The sequence below is a fragment of the Heptranchias perlo genome, chromosome 33 (assembly GCF_035084215.1).
Source record: "Heptranchias perlo isolate sHepPer1 chromosome 33, sHepPer1.hap1, whole genome shotgun sequence".
NCBI lineage: Eukaryota > Metazoa > Chordata > Chondrichthyes > Hexanchiformes > Hexanchidae > Heptranchias > Heptranchias perlo.
Window position 1 is genome coordinate 9,169,457 of NC_090357.1, and position 20,133 is coordinate 9,189,589.

General features: G+C 41.8%; 1 protein-coding gene across 2 annotated transcripts in view; it reads left to right on the plus strand.

Moving 5' to 3' along the window:
• LOC137301464 (serine/threonine-protein kinase SIK2-like) overlaps positions 1–20,133 on the plus strand; it is a 116,616-nt gene that overhangs the window by 16,410 nt on the left and 80,073 nt on the right. For both annotated transcript variants that reach the window (XM_067970970.1, XM_067970969.1), the window contains exon 2: positions 17,018–17,134. In XM_067970970.1, coding sequence (XP_067827071.1) covers positions 17,018–17,134 — 117 coding nt within the window. The remainder of the gene's footprint in view (positions 1–17,017; positions 17,135–20,133) is intronic.

Sequence of the window (20,133 nt, forward strand, 5' to 3'; positions counted from 1 at the left end):
TTTAATACGTGGTATGAACAGATGAACAAATGATTGACTAAGTGAAGAACATTCCTACTTGTAAGTTATTCAGTAAGCTCACTCCTGAAACTGTATTGCATAATCATTAGCCTCTATTTGCATCACCAATAACTTATCTAAACGACTACCCATTTCACACAAGTCAGCACAGGATGATCATTAACGAATGTGGGTTTCTGAAGTACAGTCCAATCCATGAAACCTGTCTACTATATCAATGTAACATTTGTCACTTCTGCACCACTCCCTGAAAAGTAATGCTCCTTGGAAACTTGTTCTACTCACTGGCAAATACCTTAATTGTGATACAACAGCTTGCATTTCTGTGGTGCTTTCATGTGCACAGGGACATCTGATTGCTTTACAGTGCAGTACACCAAGAGTAGCTCCCAACAAGGAGGAAGAAAGGGTAAAAGAGGGTTTTGGAATGGTGGGGTGGAGGGGAGGCGGGGGAAGTCATGGCCAAAGAGGCTTCTGAAGGCAGGGGAGGAAGTAACGAGGCAGAAGTGATGGGGGAGAAAGTTCCATAGCAGCTGAATAAGAAGCCACCGATGGTGGATTGGACGGAGTGATGAATGAGGAGTAGGCTGGTGTAGGAACGTGCATCTGGAAGGGACACTGAGGTAGGGGGGGACAAGGCCATGGAGGGATTTAAGGTGAAGATGAGGAGCTTAAAGATAATACACATGAGAATAGATGATTAGCCAGCATGTTCCACAAGCAGGTGCGGGCTGATAATTCAGGGATGATAACTTTATAAATGGAGGGTGAATATCTTTCACACACATTAAATAAATATGGAAGTTCCACCATTCCACTTGTGTATGGTATGTATGTATGTGATTCACAATATATAATATGGGTGTGAGCTTATTTAATTTGTTTTAATGGAAGATGACGACCATATTTTATCAAATGGGAAATGAAATATATTGTAGAAATGCCTAGTCTTTTGTTATTCTTAAGTAGTCACTTTATTGCACTAAAGAAAGACTTGCATTTGTATATTGCCTTCAGGATGTCCCAAAGTGCTTTACAACTAATGAAGTATTTTTTAAAGTGTAGTCACTTGTAATGTAGGAAACTAACTACAACAGTCTAAATGGTGGAACTCTACGGTAATTTGAACTGGTTAAGTGTTGCATGCTGTTTGGTAACAACTGGCTCTATGACCAGTCTGTATAATGTTCAACTTATTGGTAATGTTAGTTTAAAAATATTCTAGGCTGTTATTCCTGTCATTAAATCAGCAAGAGCAAAGAATAAATTCGGCGACTTGCACTCCCAATGGGAGTCCTGCTTGTCGGGAGCACTCGTCAGATAGAGCTACAACCCTGTAGCACCGATTCTCTGAACCATGCTCCCGTTGAGTGAAGCTCCCCTCTGGAAGCACAGGATCACTGAATTTACCCTACAGTGTCAGCCTTGGTGATAATCTTGCCTCTCAGTCAGAGGTTGTGGGTTCAAGCCCACTCTAGGACTTGAGCACATAGTCTAGGCTGACACTTCGGTGCTGGAATGAGGGAGTGCTGCATTATGGGAACACTCATAATGAGACGTTAAATCTAGGGTCTCGTCTGTTGGTCCGGGAGGACATAAAAGATCCCATATTACAATGCAAAGAAGAGCTGGGAGTTCTCATTGTGTTGGCCGACATTCCTTCCTCCACCTATACCAATGAAGAAACATTATCTGATCACTCAGCTCGCTTGTTATTTGTGGGACCTTGCTATATGCAAATTAACTGCCACCTTTTATCCACATACTAGTGACTGCAAGTCAAAGTAACTCATTATATGTGAAGTGCTTTGAGATGTCTGACAGAAAAGATAAGGCACAATGCAAATGCAAGTTCTTTCTAATCTACTTGCCTTGGTTAAATACATAACCAAAAGGAACAGGTTAAAACCAGTTGCACAGTAAGTACAAAGCAATGGGAACAGATGTAACCACCACAAACTGCAGCCTCTGTCATTTCTTTATTAATGTGTCTATAAATGCATCATAATTACTGCATTAATAAAGTTCTGTTAATTACAGGACTTTATTACAGTGAAAATTTTTTAAAAGTCGTATTTCCACTTGTCTGCTACAAGAAGCACAAAGTAACCGCCTAAATAGCGTTTGCTGAGTTTTCTTGGACACAGACCTCCAATTAAGGGCCATACGGTGCGTTAAGTGTTACTGTCCCCAGTATTGCTGGGGAGCACTGAATGTTATTGTCCTCTGTATTGTTAAGCACTTGGGTTTGGGTTACTTTCCATTCAGTTCTCAATCTGAGGCACATCATCTGTACTCTTGATGTGAGTTAAGTTGTGACATCTCCCAATGAGAGGAAGGAGAACAGAAGTTGGGTGGGGGGGTCGTACACAAGATTATCTGCAGGGGAATTAGTGGGAGCCTGCGAGGGGGCCTTGTGTTCGAGCCTTGTTGTAGATATCAGGCTTGTGGAATAAAAATACAAAAATAGCATTTAAATGTCGTATACATTGTATAGTGTAAAATATGGTGCATAAATTATACTTTCACACTGGTTTTATACTCTGTGAGTTTGGGGTGTGGAGTATACACTGTTTCTTAGCAAATTTTGTCCTGTTGGTTTATGGGGCTGCTGCCCAGATTCAGTACTGTGCTGCTATTCCTTGCACTTGTTTTAGGCAATAGGATTACCAACAGATCTCCCATGGCCTTGCTTGGGGTAAGTCAGATGATATGCTGTTTTATAACAAAAGGAGTATGAAACCCATAGTGAACTATTCTGCTGCTAAGGTGTTTTTGCATTTAACTTGACCTGTTGCCTTTAGGCCAGAAGGTCTGATTGTTGTAAATAGACTCAACCTGAGGTCAATTGGATCTTAATTGCTGGAATATTTGTAGGTTGGCGGGTGCTTGTAAATTCCACACTACAAATCGGAAAATCAGCACCAAATAATAGCCTTTCTCTTTTTTAAATACGTTTGGTGCTTTGAAGTGGGACATCTGAAGTTTGACAGGTGTGTGCTATAGACTAGATGATATCCCATGTTTTAATTGCTCTTTTATGTTAAGGAGGGATTATTGCTTAGAAACAAAAGTGCATGAAAGTCTTTCTCATTGATGTAGATAATATGGGTTTATTTGGTACTTATTGCTGGGCTGGGTTCTGCAATGAGATGATTGAAGAATGATTTTTACTCCATGGTGCACAGCCCAACACTTGTAGTGTAACTAGAGAATAACACGTGGGCTGGAGTGTGTTACAAGCCACTCACATGTCAAGGGTTTGAGATGACGTTGTTAAACCTCAAGAGCAAAGTTTCTGTGGTTTATTGGTGTCATCTCATTCTCAACCTCAAGACATTGCATTCTTTAGATGCACTTCAACCTGTGTTTATGCTGGTGAGGTTTGTTGCGCAGTTCTAATCTGCACTTCAGAGAGTTTTTTTTAAATTGAGAAACCTACTTGTGTCACAGTCCATATTGCAGGACACAACCAATGTAGAAAAGAGAAGCTGGAATATTTCAAGATGTAGTTAAGTGACACCAAGCTTGGGTTTTAAAAGCTTGTAGGTTGTAGGAGGAAGGAGAGACTGAGAATGATCAGGAATTTTTGAGATCCTGGGAAAGAATTGGAGTAGGAGATAATGTTCAGGGTTTTTCATTTCGGCATTTGGCACCCTGACATTTTCTGACCGTTCACTCTAACGGGGGAAAATCGTGAGCGCGGAAGTGGCAACTCTCCCAGTGTGATGAGTATTGAGTTCAACACGGAGGGGGCAGAGCATGTCGTGTGTTTGGAGTTTAGTCATTGAATCACACAAGTCCATAAGTGATTGCACCATCTAATTCGACAAGTAGTTGGATCTGAACATGTTGTCAGTGGACAGCAGGCACCTACAAGAGGTGTCCCTTTCAGGTTTTTCTTTGTGCAAAGCAAGAACTAAACATTTTCTATTTTCTACAAAATCTTTGAACAGAAAACAGAACTTAAACTATGGTTGGATCTCAGTATGTGGACCATTATAATTGTGTTTGTTTCTCGAATCCTATGCTGCTTCTCAACATGTATAGAATGCTTCTTTTGATGAGTTCCGTGAATCAAGAGTTGGGTGCCACCACTGGTGGGATAGTGTATCCAGATATTTGTGGGACCAAGCTGGAATAATGCGGTTAGGAAAAAGCATCAGTTGATGTAACCATAGAGATGTAGAGGTTTACAGACTTACTTTCAAAACCATGAATGAACCTTTTGAAAGGATATTTTTTTCCCCCAACCCTAAAAAAAACAACTGAATTAATGTATTGCATCTTTTTGGAACAGATCCTAGAAGGATTTTACAATTAGATTGTGTTGCTGAAGGAATGCATTACAAGTGTAATGAGGTCCCTGGGGTGAAGGCAGACCTGCCAAATGCCACTCATTAGGACCGACAACCATTTAAAATCACGGTATAGGAATGTGCCTTGTTTTGATGTATATATCACTCTTTAAAAAATAAACAGCTCTGTATATTTAAACACACTGCCAATGTGTCATTCCTACCAATGCTATCCAGTGCTCCCCACATTTTTCTCGTGTTAACAGCTCCGTGGAGGTTGATTGCCAGGCTATGCCCTGTAAACTACAGCTCTCTTTTTGGGAATACAGTGCTGGAAAATGGCCTTTTGATGGAGATTTTTATTCAGTTGATTTCATGGATTTTTTTTTAAAAAGAAAAAAAAACTCCCTTTTGATCCCAGCGAACATGGTAAAATATAATTTATTGTATGTCCAGGGAATTGAGGTTTTCCAATAGTTTGAATACTCTGCAACAGATCTCTGTCTGAAGAGAACCTTTCTTTGATTTGATCTCTGGCCCAGTGTGCTTTGGGAAGATGTGTTAAGGCTATTTGTACAAACCTATTCAAATCAGTTTTAACCAAATCTATTCTCTTATAAGAGGAGTAGAAAAGCCACTTACTGTGAACAGTTTGCATGTGATCCCTTCTTTTGGGAGGAGACGTTTAATTTTTCAATATTGTCCTTTCTTAAAAAGTATTTGATTTTGTCTGTAATAGACCTTAGAAAATAAATCATTTTAAACTTAGCATAAGAATATCCTGAGTGCGAAAAGGCCATTTGGCCCATCAATCCCATTCCACCCAGAGTCCATGTATAATTATTCTATCATGGATTCCCTTCCCTCACCACCTGTTCATCTCCTACACTAAGTCCCTTCTGTTCCAAGTACTGCTACCTTCAACAAATATTAATCTCAACTCCCTTCCAAAGCTCTTGATTGACTTCTAACGCCTGGATGGAGTAAATCAATTTTTGTAATGTATAATTTTCATAAGGAGCAGCTTTGAGCAAATTCTAAATGGGTTAAGGCCATTATCAGAATTGGTTTTAGCTCGTACCTTAGGGGAACAGTTTAATACTGCAAAGGCAATGACTTGTGGGATGTGATTAAAAGATTGGAGTTGGTTTTTCAATAAAATCAGCAGCACAGAGAGTAGGAAGGCTTTTTGCTCAAGCCCTCATATTTTTGTTCTCTCAAATGCTGTCCATGTCGATCTCTCCACTTCCACCCTTCACAAACTTCAGCTAACCTGGAACTATGTAACCCTTGTCCTCTCCTGCGCAAAACCCCACAAGCCTCCAGTAATTTCCCAACTTTACTGACTCCCTGTGCCTCAGTGCATATCCTCATCAGTTTCAGATCCTTCCATGACCTCAGCCCAGGCTATTTGGGAAATCTTCAGCTAGATATGAGTCCATTCCCCTGACACCAGATTACTACTGGCCCACTGCTCAACCGTTGTAGATGAATCCTTCAGCTATCACGTCCGCCCCTCTGGAACTCTCCTTCGCAAACCACTTTGTCTTTCTACCTCGCTCATTTGCCTTTGAAAGGCTCGCAAAGACCTCTCTTTGACCATATCTTTTGCGCTTCCTTAACTCCTTTCCTTTCTACTTGGCGTCCATCTATTCCTTGGGTAATGTGCTCTGAAAGCTTTTACGCGAGGAGTGCTACAGAAATGTGCATTGTTAAAGGATTAAAATATCTCCGTTTGTAAAGGTAGAAAAGAAAATGGATTTGGGGGTGACTGCTGACTGTTCAGTGAAAGTTTGCAATTGATATGAAACTGTTATCAACAAGGCTAATCGTAATCTGGAAGCGTACCAAGGGCATTTGACTATAAATTGAAAAAAAAAGTTCTAACCTTGTGTATTAAGGACACATTTGGAATATTGTGTGCAGTTCTGGGCCCAACTTTGATAATGACATTGATACATTCGAGAGTTCAGAGGCGAGCAATAAAGATGACCCCTGCCCTTAAGGCAATATATTGTGAGGAGAAACCCGCCTAACAATCTGTTAAAGATGATTGAGAGGAGATGTGAGGCCTGATTTCTTTTTTAAAAAATGTGCGCTGCTGATGTGGAGCCTTGCTCATGGAACAGATTTCAGGGGTGTTCTCCACTGACAGAAACTTGTGAGATGTGCCTGTGATTTTTTTTTTTAGGAGTCCGGATTGGAAGATCGGCCCTGTGATCTGGATTTCTAAAATGTGGAGAGAAATGGATGATATGTGACTTAATTAGACTAGAGATTAGAAGGATTAGCTCCCCCCCCATCTTCCAAGTCCTAGATATATGTAGACTCCCAGATAAAGCAATAAATAACTTATCCTTGTATAACACCGTATGTCCTCAGATTGTTCAAAGCACTTCATTACCATTAAATTACTTTTTGAAGTGTAGTCATTCTTGCTTTGTAGGCAATTTTATTTCCTGACATACAGCAAATGAGATGAATGACCAGTTATCTGGATTTCTTTTTTTTTGGTGCTGTTGTTTGAGGGAAGAATGTTAGTCTAGACATTAGGGGAACTCTCTGCTCTTCTTCAAATAGTGCTACAGGATCTTCCACATCCACCTAAACCATCAGAATGGGCAGGTGCATTGGGTTAGGGTTAGCAACATTAAATCAACGCTCCCTCTGTACTGCACTGAAGTGTCAGCCTAAATTATCTGCTTAAGTCCTAGAGTATGTCTTGAACCTATAACCTTCTGACTTGGAGGCAAGAGTGCTACCAACTGACCCAAACTGACTGCTTTAAAAAAAAGTGGAGGAGATATTGGTCAGGAATAGGACTGAGGGCTGTTAAGAACAAATATTTGACGGAGCATCATGGTTTCTGAGCTGCTGGGACAATGGAAATGTTGGGCCAGTGAAAGCAACTGGTCTCTGATCCCTATCATAGGATGTAAAATTAGTTGGAAATATTCTACAATTTTGCTTGATTTATATGGGGAAGAGATAAGTGTAAGAAATTTTGCAAAACATTTCTTTGAATGTTTTGAGTAGTGGTTACCATAGAGTGGATGGTCTATGGAAGTGTTGGGCTAAATTACTATTTTATTTTCAGGTCCTTTTGGGTCACCAGGGTACTGTTTGTGCTTGTTCATTGTAACAGCATGGGTGTCGAAACATTATCCGGCCCAGGTCAGAGTACATTGTTTGCCATCCCCTATGCCCTTTTTGTTACACTATGGTAGTGTGTTCATGGGATGTGTTACTAAAGCAAACCCGGTTTCTAGTTACTATGTTATTTTGTCTCCATCGCCTCATGACTTCTAGGACTAATGGGTCCATCAGCATCTGTAAAGAGAAAAGATGTGTTTGAGACCTGTCATCAGAACAGCAGTCATTTAATTTCAGATTTTATCTTACTCTTCCATGTTGGGGAGGGAGAAGGTTAAAATAAATATTTTCACACAAAGGGTTATTAGACCATGGAATCCATTACCACAAATGGGCCTTGAAACAAGAGTCAAGTACAGCATTTAGGAATGAATTAGATCAACACTTAAAGAAGAAAAATATTAAAGGGCTCAGGGGAAAAGCAGAGAAGTGGGATTTGAGTATATAGTGCTGGTGGAACATTAGCTGTGGCACAGCCATGATGGGCCAAAATGGCCTCCTCTGTACTTAAACTTTTACAGTTCTACTTTGGGGACTTATCTTCTAGTTTGATGCAATAGAGTATTTTCTTTTTGGGGGTTTATTAAAGAGAATATGACCTCAATTTGATGGTTTTTTTCATACAGTGTACATACTGTGTTCTAGTAAAGAATACAGCCTTCACCTCTCCTGAAGGATTGAATAAATGATGATTAAATCACTTGGGGAATTTGATGAACAGCTCAGTAATTCCTAGTCAAGCAACTGAGCTAGTGAAATAAAACATTGCCAATCTTTGCTTCTCGATTACAAAGATTGCTAGCTGAAAATTTCTCCAAGGAGTATTAAAACCTGCAAGATCTTTACATCTTGATCACAGACCGAGAAGCTGTGGAAAGTTAACCAATGAAGGTAAACATCCTGGAATGCTGCTTCTCTGTTTATAAGTGATAGGAATAACTACTCAACTGAAAAAATGAAGTTACTCTGAAGAAGAAGCATCGAGACAAACAAATTAATGAGGGGGAAGGGAATGGAAGCAGTCCACAAATGGATGGATCCTCTTAGGAACATGGGAACAGGAGTTCAGCCATTCAGCCCTCGAGCCTGCTCTGCCACTCAATTAGATCATGGCTGATCTGTACCTCAACTCCATTTACCCGCCTTAGCTCCATATCCCTTGATACCCTTACCCAACAGAAATCTTGAAAGCTCCAATTGTCCCCCAGCATCCACAACCTTTTGGAGGAGAGAATTCCATATTTCTACTGCCCTCTGTGTGAAAAAGTGTTTCCTGATTTCCCTCCTAAATTGTCTAGCTCTAATTTTAAGATTATGTCCCCTCGTTCTTGATTTCCCCCGTCGGAGGAAATAGTTTATCCGTATCTACCCTATCGAGTGGGACTTGAACCCACAATCTTCTGCTTCTGAGGCGAGTGCCAGTGAGGCATGGCTTATGCGTCTACATGCAAAAAAAGGCAAAGCTTTGTATTTTTTTTGGCACGGAGACCCAGATGAGCCATTACACCAGGCCATACACGAGGGCGCGATTCAATGCGATTTACGTTGCAGCGTTATATGTTTCTAAACAAACAAAAGTGTGCTAAACTTCTCTCTTTAATGACGTGGAGATGCCGGTGATGGACTGGGGTTGACAATTGTAAACAATTTTACAACACCAAGTTATAGTCCAGCAATTTTATTTTAAATTCACAAGCTTTCGGAGGCTTCCTCCTTCCTCAGGTGAACGTTTGTTGGAACGTTTCCAACAAACGTTCACCTGAGGAAGGAGGAAGCCTCCGAAAGCTTGTGAATTTAAAATAAAATTGCTGGACTATAACTTGGTGTTGTAAAATTGTTTACAACTCTTTAATGACAACAGTGCCCCTTTAAATTGGCTCAAAACCCGGTCTCACTGATATGTAGCGTCACCACCTTTTTGTTTCTTTATGAAACAATTTATTTTTCTACCTGTGTCGTCGAAAATTAGACTGAAGTTTAACGAGTTTTCTCATCATGGTTTTTGCTCTGAACAAGTTACAGTAGCTCAGTGTTTTCAGCTGAAACCTCGTGATTTGACTAAGTGGTGACTCATTGCTCTTTCTAATCGCTGATTAGTTCTCAAAGTTACTGGGGTTCGATGACATCTGTAGGTCTGGCAGAGTTAATGTTATGTCAGGGATGAATCACTCAGCTGACTCGGGCTGCACAAATGTTAAAGAAACAGTAACTGGACCCAGCATGCTGAATTTAAAAAAAAAAAATAGTTCTTGCAGCACATTACTGAGAAATCTTAATGTAAGAGTCTAAGTAATGTCCTGTACATCTGAGAACAAGTATATTGAGTTCTTTTTCACACTCCAGAGTTTTGAAATCTCGTAAATATGAGACCGTAAAATTGTGCTGTATGAATGAATTGAAGTGTTGATGTGTTTGTGTGAAATTCCTTTCTCTGTTATTTGTCCGTTTATTTTGAACTTGTTTGTTAATCTAGTCGTGAGAGGAATTTCATACAACTCATCTCGCACAGTGCGATTTCAACCCCTAGGATAGAAAATTCCAATCACTGAACAGGATTGAGTTGGAGGGGTGCTTTCCAATCTGATACTTCCAGCAGTCACTCTAATGGACAGAAAATCACAGGCTGTGGGCCTGCGATTTCCTTTCAATGTGACTCACCGCTGGGCCCACTGGAACCAGGAATTAACCCCAGAAAACGAAGTGGGTGAACGGGTCACAAGTATTGAGTCACTGTTTTTGAAAGCACATCCTCATGAATCATAGAATCATAGAAATTTACAGCACAGAAGGAGGCTATTCGGCCCATTCTGTCTGTGCTGGCCGAAAAAGAGCCATCCCGCTTTCCAGCTCTTGGTCTGTAGCCTTGTAGGTTGCGGCACCTCAAGTGCACATCCAAGTACTTTTTAAATGTGATGAGGCTTTCTGCCTCCACCACCCTTTCAGGCAGTGAGCTCGAGACCCCCACCACCCTCTAGGTGAAAAAATTCTCCTCAACTCCCCTGTAATCCTTCTACCAATTACTTTAAATCTATGCCCCCCTGGTTATTGACCTCTCTGCTAAGGGAAATAGGTCCTTCCTATCCACTCTATCTAGGATCCTCATAATTTTATACACCTCAATTAAATCTCCCCTCAGTCTCCCCTGTTCCCAAGAAGACAACTCCAGCCAATCCAATCTTTCCTCCTGAGCTAAAATTCTCCAGTCCTGTCAACATCCTCATAAATCTCCTCTGTATCCTCTCTAGTGCAATCACATCTTTCCTGAATTGTGGTGACCAGAACGGTATGCAGTACTCTAGCTGTGGCCTAACTAGTGTTTTATTCAGTTCTAGCATAACCTCCCTGCTCTTATATTCTGTGCCTCGGCTAATAAAGGAAAGTATCCTGTGTGCCTTCTTAACCACCTTACCTACCTGTCCTGCTACATTCAGGGATCTGTGGACATGCACTCCAAGGTCCCTCTGTTCCTCTACACTTCTCAGTATCCTACCAGTTATTGTATATTCCTTTGCCTTGTTTGCCCTCCCAAAATGCCTCTGGGTTGAATTCCATTTGCCATTTGACCAGTCCATTGATATCTTCCTGCAGGAAAATATCAATGGCCTTTCTAAATGACAATTGATATTGTTCCTCAGATTTGTTTCCAATAATTTGCCCATCACCGAGGTTAGGCTGACTGGCCTGTAATTACTCGGCCTGTCCCCTTCTCCCTCTTTAAACAGCGGTGCAACGTTAGCAGTCCTCCAGTTGTCCGGCACCATAACTGTAGTCAGAGAGGATTGGAAAATGATGGCCAAAGCCTCCGCTATTTCCTCCCTTGCTTCTCTTAACCTGCTAAAAGAAAGAACTTGCACTTGTATAATTGTGTCACTTTTTCCTAGACTTCGCAAGGTTTCTGTTGCTAAGTGTATGACCAACAACAACAACAACAACTTGCATTTATATAGCGCCTTTAACATAGTAAAATGTCCCAAGGCGCTTCACAGAAGTGTTGTCAAACAAAATTTGACACCGAGCCACATAAGGAGATATTAGGACAGGTGACCAAAAGCATGGCTATAGAGGTAGGTTATAAGGAGCACCTTGAGGGAGGAGAGATGCGAAGGGGTTTAGGGGAGGGAATTCCAGAGTTTAGGGCCTAGGCAGCTGAAGGCACGGCCGCCAATGGTGGAGCGATGAAAATTGGGGATGCGTAAGAGGCCAGAATTGGTGGAGCGCAGAGATCTGGGAGGGTCGTAGGGCCGGAGGAGGTTATAGAGGTTGGGAGGGGCAAGACCATGGAAGGATTTGAAAACAAGGATGAGAATTTTTAAATCGAGGCGTTGCCAGACCAGGAGCCAATATAGGTCATCGAGCATAGGGGTGATGGGTGAACTGGACTCACTGCGAGTTCGGATGTGGGCAACAGAGCTTTGGATGAGCTCAGGTTTACATAACCCGGTCATGTTGGGGTTCATAAGTGTGACCCTGAATTGTACGAATCGGTGCCACAGTGTGTTGTCATCAGTACGTCTCGTTTCCACAGTCAAGACTCGCACCGAGAAACCGCCTGCCATTCCAACGAAACAAGCAGTAAACTAAAAGTCAACCATTTTAGGTGGGGTGAATATTGACTTTTTTTTGTAAAGAATTAATACTAGTTAAATGGTTGAAGTGACTCAAAAGCTGTTTCTGTAATGATCCTGGTGGTTGTCGAAGATCCCGTAGCACAATTGAAAAAGGAGCAGGTAGTTCTCCTGGTGTGAACAAAGAACAAAATACTGCAGATCCTGGAAATCTGAAACATCTGTGGAGAGAACCGAGGAGTTAATGTTTCAGGTGCGGATCCTTTGCCAGAGCTGGAAGATGTTACCAGTTGAAAGCATTTAGAAAGGAACAGGACAAAGGCAAGAGGAGGGGAAAAGACACACTATAAATATTATACATATACACACACTCAGGAAAAGGAATAGAATGATCTATAAAGTGCTTAAGTGGAGAACAGGCGATTGGTTAAGTGGCAGATGTGATATTAACATGAGACAATAGGAGGCATAATGAGATAAATCAAAGACAGTTACCAGACGTGGAGAGTATGTGAATAGTTTAAAGAGGCGAGAGATAGAAAGGGAAGCGTGAAAAACTGGCAAAGTGGAGCAGGTTCCAGCAGCCCAAGAGCCAGGGGAGAAGAACAAAGCAGGTCGGCATCAAGGGCACAGACCATCTCACCGGCACGGTGTCCCCGATGTTCTCCCGGTGTCTTGGCCAAGATTCCTCCATCCGCTAAAAAATAACAGACCAACTGTTGATTCATTCCGTGGCCGTTTGTGGGGACATTGCCGACCCAGAATGGCTGCCATGTTTGCCTGTGTAACAAGAGTGACTGCACTTGGAACATAGGAACAGGAGAAGGCTCAGCAACCTCGAGCCTATTCTGCCATTCAATTAGATGATGGCTGATCTGTATCTTAACTCCATCTACCTGCCTTGGTTCCGTATCCCTTAATACCCTTTGCTAACAAATATCTATCAATCTCAGTTTTGAAATTTTCAATTGACCCCCAGCCTCGACAGCTTTTTGGGGGAGAGAGTTCCAGATTTCCACTACCTTTTGTGTGAAGAAGTGCTTCCTGACATCACCCCTGAATGACCTAGCTCTTATTTTAAAGGTTATGACCCCTTGTTCTGGACTCTCCCACCAGAGTTCAAAAACAATTCACTGTGTAAAGCCCTATGGGACATTCTAACATGAAAGTGTGACGTAAATGCAAAAGTATAGTGTAAAATACAACAAAAATTGAACATAAATTTTATGTTGGGGGTATTCACGTTACAAAGACACACCAACCCTCCCAGGGTTCTTCTCATATACTCGTTAAAACAATCACCATTCTGAATAGTCTCTAACACGAATCTCAAATGAAACTTTACTTTTCATGAGTTGCGTGAGCTGCTCAAATGGTCCCAGGGCTGCTGGAATGAAGGCTGAATACTCGAAACTCGAGATGCCAGCGAGCTTCCCTGAACCAATCCCTTGTGCTGGATATTCACAAATCCCTTTTTCCATGTAATGTATTGATATTGTGCAGATGCTGTCCTTTTCACACTGTAGGACACTGGACAATTCCAGGTGCAGCCAGTGTGGGATTTTAGGGAAGATTCTGTGGTTAAAATATGTGGTCACCATCACCAATGCAACTGCTGGGCAACCATAGCTCAACGTACTAAGGGGAGGCCAAATATTTGGCCACAAATTTTGCTGGTCCAAAGTGAAGGATTCGTTTTAGTTAAAAATGTCTCCAGTTAATGAATCTTTTGCAATAGCGGTTCATTTCATACAGACTTGGTACTTGTATAACACTATATCACTCGGGTAGCTTTTCAACATTCCGCCTGGCTGTAAAGCTGGCCTGCCGATCGGCTGCCCATTCCAGAAACCGCCCAATTCTCATCTCCGTTGATTTCAATTGAATAGAAAAGCGGGCGTTTTTTGTAACGAGCGCCTGATCCGCAGCACCAGTTTTACACCCGGGCGGAAAGTTGAAAATCTCCTTTAATGTCTCCAAGTCCTTCACTTAGAATGATTGATTTTTTTTTGAAATGCGATGAATGTTGTATAGGTAAATGCAGCAGCCATTTTGCACACAGCAAGAAACCCCCCCAAACATCAGTGAGATGAACGACTAGTTCATCTGTTCTTGGTGGTGTTGGTTGAGGGAGATATTTTGATTAAGACACTGAGAGAACCTCCCTGCCCTCCTCCAAATAGCACAATGGGATCTTTAATATCCACTTGAACCAATGTATCAGTCAGACAGTGGCCTCAGCCAAATGTCTTAGCTGACGAACAGCATCTCTGACAAATCGGCTCGCTGTCGGTACTGTGCTGAAGTGTCAACCCATATTATGTGCTCAAGTCCTGGAGTGGGGCTTTGAACACACAACCTTCTGACTCGGAGACGAGAGCGTTACCATCTGAGCCAAGCTGACACTAATGAGAACTTCTGGTGTTTGTGAACACTTTTTTTTGTTGAATAGAGCAATGAACTGTTAGGGACTTTTAAACAGCCAGGATGACTCTGTTTTGTGGAGAAGTCAGTGTTGGTCTCGAACCGAATGGGTTTGTGCTATGTCATGCATTGGCCCCAGTTTCTTACCTTCCCCATTTATAGACTTTCTTGATGTCGAGATGCCGGTGATGGACTGGGGTGGACAAATGTAAGGAGTCGTACAACACCAGGTTATAGTCCAACAGCTTTATTTGAAATCACAAGCTCACCTGACGAAGGAGGAAAGCTCCGAAAGCTTGTGATTTCAAATAAAGCTGTTGGACTATAACCTGGTGTTGTATGACTCCTTACATAGACTTTCTTGGTTGCCGTTATGGAGATAGGGTTTAGGTTGGTGTTTCACATTCGGGAGATCCTGATTTTGGGCGTGAGGATTCCTATAGTCGCCACATTGCAAACACGACCACAAAGACTTTAGGGGAAATTCAGTGAGGCTGCACTCCCAGGGAAGAGTATTTCTGGGTGAGAGCACAGATCTGCGTATGGCTGTAATACTACAGCCTAGATTCTCTAACCTCCGATCCTGTCCAATGAGCTCTGCTCCAGGAGCGCTGCCTTGCTGAATTTGCCCTTTTTTTTTGCTCTCTTTGGCTTATCCAGCAAAGTCTTTTAAAACATTATTTATGATTTTGCTGGAGATACCGGATCAGAAGAAATCTTCATCCATTTACCTTGGTGCTGCTCATAATGGCCAGAGGAATCCTCACTCCATGACAGCAGCACTCAGAGACCAGGAAATGTCTACAGGGAGTGAGAGTGTGAGAGAGCGTGGTAACAGCACTGCTTGAGGCAGGAGTGTCGTGCCTATTGCTCATTATTCCACCTGCTTGGCAAGCCTGCTGGGAACGCACATCATCTCTGTGAAATATGATTCATATTTTATGGCGATTACCTCAAGTGAGAACAGATGGGGACTGTGAGGCAGAAAAATGGACTCCCAGTGATGTCATTACACACTCCGTGCATCAGTGTTGTTCTGATTCGAAATTTACACTTAATTCTCACTTGCTAATGTGGCATGAATGCAATCTAAGAGGAGAGCTGGGTTTGGCCATCTATCCCATTGATGGCACTACCCTTAACTCATTTGCTACTTCACTTGTGAGTGTTTGGCTCTGTTCACTTGCAGTACGCCTTTTCTAATAAAACCCGTAAGGACACACTAGGTTGCCAATGTCATCAATCAAATAAAAGCACCCCCTTTACAGCAGGACACAACTAATAAGGAACTAAACCATAAAACAAAGGAAACTTATAAAATTAAATAATATTACTCCCAGTGTCCACTATGCCCTCCGGTGTCCATGGTCGCTGAAGGCCTCAATCTTACCGGCAGACACCACGTGTTCCTTCTCCAGGGCCACCAGGGCGCGGACAAGGCTGCAGAAGAGAGGCAGGCAGCCCGAGCGACCACCCCCACTTGCAGTATGTAGAGTCATTTTTGAGTGGGCGTTATTTTCTTGTGGATTGATGTATCTGGCCCTCCCTCCCAGCACTATCCCCCGCCTTTTTTATGTTGCAAGAATTACCCCATGTGTATTTGGGTCACATTTATTGCACATTGGCACAAAAAATGGCCAGGCAACAAATTAAAGCCACACGAATGAGTCATTAAACTTGCCTTTCACCAATTACCCAATTTACAGTAAATGGGCTTTTATCGTTCTCTTCTGTCTGCTGTAGTCTTGCAGAAATATCTGTACTTTGATAGAGAAGGTACATTATTGAAAACTAAGCTAGTAATGATTCAGACCTGGTGCTGTTCATTAACTGTAATAGTGAACTAACACTGTACCAAAGACTGTTCACCAGCTCTCCATCAGTTCCGGTCTCTGCAGCTGGCTGCCATAAAGCATTAATCTTGGTTATGTCTTGTAAACGGCACAGTTTAAAAAAAAAAACTTGAAGAAGTGTTCCCATTTAAGTAGCAATAAAAAGGGAGTCTGCAAATGTTGGAAATTTAAAATAAAAATAGAAAACTGCAGGGAATACTCAGCAGGGCAGTCGGCATAGATTCATTTGAAGGGAACCAGATAATACATGAGAGAGAAAGGAATAGAAGGATATGTCGATGGGGTGGGAGGCTCGTGGAGCATAAATGCCGGCGTAGACCAGTTGGGCCGAATGGCCTGTTTCTGTGCTGTAGACTCTTATGTGATTCTGTGCATCTGAAAGAGAGGTTAAAGATCTGGGTGTGAGTTCTGATGAAAGGTCACGCCCAAAGCATTAACCTGCCTTTCCCTTTCAGGTGCTGACCAACCAGCATTTTCCGCCTTCCCTTAGCAGTCGGTGATAAAATTTGAAATCTTAAACTGTTAAAATTTATGAATTGAGCCAATATTTTTCTGGTGTTTGAAATTATATTTTCAGGAGTGTGAAGGTGACGGCAACAGTTTGAGGGCCTGATACAGCAGTGGCTCAGAAGAGTCAAGATTTACTTCATGTCCATGTTTCAACTTTTGCTTTCTCTCTCTCTCTTTCAAATTGGGACAACAGGTCGCAATAAAAATCATTGACAAGTCTCAACTGGATGCTGTGAACTTGGAGAAGATCTACAGGGAAGTACAGATCATGAAACTGCTGGATCATCCACACATCATCAAACTCTATCAGGTACAGGGCATCTGAATTAATCCCTGTCGGTGCAGTCACTTTCTCTCTTCCCACAGGAGGTTTATATCAATAGAAAAATCCTTTCCACTCTTAAAACCTCTCCGGAACACAGGCACAAGAGTAGGCCATTCAGCCCCTTGTTAGATCATGGCTGATCTTAACTGATCTCCATTTATCTTAACTCATTTACCTGCCTTGGTTCCATAACCTTTAGTACCCTTGCCTATCAAAAATCGATCAAGGAAAAGGAGGTGGCGACCGATGCTGAGAATGCTAACCAGAGAGATCCGAACAAAATGTTTTCTACCCGTTACTGACTCTGTTTTGTGTGAAAGCTTGTGGAGTCCAATGAGTACGGATTTGTTCACTTTGTAAGCGCGCAGTTGAATTCAGAAAATGTTTGTCTGCTCCATTTTTTACAAAGGGGTCCAGCTATTGCAGTGCTGTTTGTACTACAGATTTGTGACCTGTGTAGACGTGGATCTGTGGTTTACTGCCAGCTCCGCATCGTCTTATTGGTCCCGTTAGCTTTTTGCTACCGTTAAAGTTTTGTGTAATGAACTGTTTCCCAAGGTGTTTTACAGGGCAGGATGAGGAACTGAGCGGCAAGAGGGAGAGATTTTGGGGAAGGTGGACTGAAAATGTGGTCAAAAAGTTTAAAAATGAGATTTAAAACAGATTCCAATTCATCCAATCAATCACATGGGAACTTTGCAGTAGTCCGAGTTTTATTGCAGCTGATGTGAATGTGGAACAGTCTTGAGCCTGAGGCACAGCAAGATAGAACTCGATCTAACCTCACTCCTGATTCATGGGTCACCGTTTGTAAAGTCAAAAGCGGCATAAGCTGTCCAATGTTACTAACATTGAATCTAACAGCACAGAAGGTGGCCATTCGGCCCATTGTGCCTGTGCCAGCTGTTTGAAAGAACTTTCCAATTAGTCCCACTCCCTTGCTCTTTCCCCATAGCCCTACAAATTTTTCCTTTTTCAAGAATATTTCCAATTCCTTTTCGAAAGTTACTATTGAATCTGCTTCCACCATTCTTTCAGGCAGTGCATTCCAGATCATAACAACTCGCTGCGCTTTAAAAAAAAAATTCTCATTATCTCCCTTCTGGCTCTTCTGCCAATTATTGTAAATCTGTATCCTCCCAGTTATTGACCCTCCTGCCAGTGGAAACAGTTTCTCCCTATCTACTCTATCAAAACCCTTCATAATTTTGAACACCTCTATTAAATCTCCCCATAACCTTTTCTGCTCAAAAGGGAACAATCCCAGCTTCTCTAGTCTCTCCACAAAACTGATGTCCCTCATCCCTGGTATCATTCTAATAAATCTCCTCTGCGCCCTCTCCAGGGCCGTAACATTCTTCCTAAGGTATGCTGCCCAGAATTGGAGACAATGCTCCAGCTAAGGCCTAACCAATGATTTCTAATGGTTTAGCATAACTTCCTTGCTTGCTAGTTTCATCTTCTCTCTCCTCTTAAATGATATTTTCCTGTTGTTCAAGCAGGAATTTCAATGCACAGCCAGTGTTGTATAGGATTTTAGAAGGGCCCTGTCACTTTTTGGGGCATGGAGGGCTCAGTGTAGCTGTCAATGAGATTCTGTGTGTGAGTAACACAGTGTCATTTTCTTTACAATATGAATTGCACCATTATGCCATGTATTGATAGCTGTTAGTTTGCAGTGATGAATATCCCACCTTAAATGGGCATTGTCATCATAAGCGTGTCTGTCAATCCTCTTTTTTTTTAGTTTGAAGGCGAAGGAGAACCTTACATCGTTTATTGATTTGAGGAATTCCTATGCAACTGACTTGATTTAGATAATTTATGTCTGTTTAGCTATTTATATATGAAAAGTCTTGTATGTAGCATGCTTCAAATGTGTCCATGGCACAATAACAAATCTGGGGCTTTTCCAATTGGTTCTTGGGAAATTTGAGACAATTAAACACTTCACTATTATCCAGATGTACTGATTAGTTCTCGGAAGCAAACATAGAACACTTTCCCACCAATCCCCTTCTTTTACCATCTATCGCTACATGAATGTCTACCACACCCTCTTACTGTGGGCAACACCAGGGCACATCCAATAGTGAATGGTGAAAGGTGTGCTGAAGCCTTTCTCATGGAGAACGTGTCCCTTTAAACATTTTTGAGGGCCATTCAATTCATTTTACCATAGTGCCTACCTGATTTCCAATGGGCGTCTACACGTGGCAGTGGGGATGTCGCAGAATGGCGGGTGTGGGGAGTCGGGCGGCGTGGCCGGTGTGGGGAGTCGGGTAGCGTTACCTAAAATTGGCCACACGGAAAGACGAGATGTGAATGAATTTAAACTCTGCAAAAAGTAACCGCTATAAAACAGAGTACAGATTGGGTGGTTTATGAAAGATTAAACCGTTCAAATTTTTAAAAAAAGATTCTGATGGCATAAACCATGGGTATAACACCGAAAAATATCAAACAATGTGTGTGTGTCAGCTTTTGGAATGTGGGATCGAGGCCCCTACATTTCTACCACAAATTAATTTAACAATCTCTGCCTGACAGTCTCCAATCACACTCAATAATCATCCAGCGCTACCAATATCTTCCTGCCTGAATCAAGTAAATTTATGGGGTTAGATTTTCACAAAGCTGATAGAAAGTGTAGAGGAGGATGAACTAGACATTTATTGGACTCTGTTTGACTTCAGAGTCTTTACTCTTCATTCAGCACCATGTAAAGCAGTGCCAGGTTTTTTTTGTGTTGAACCCGTCTAGGATATTTTTTTTCAGACATGTTATTCTGACTTTTAGTACTTACATTCCAGTTACATTTCTTGCAGAGGTAAGGTAGCAATTGATACAGTAAAAAGAGTTTATCCTAGCACATAACCTTAAGTACCTAATTATTCAGTCATGTCTCAGCCCAGTTATAGACTAAAATTATTGGGCTCCTGTAATCAAGTTATTAAATGTGGCGCTCCTTAATTCTGAGTTTG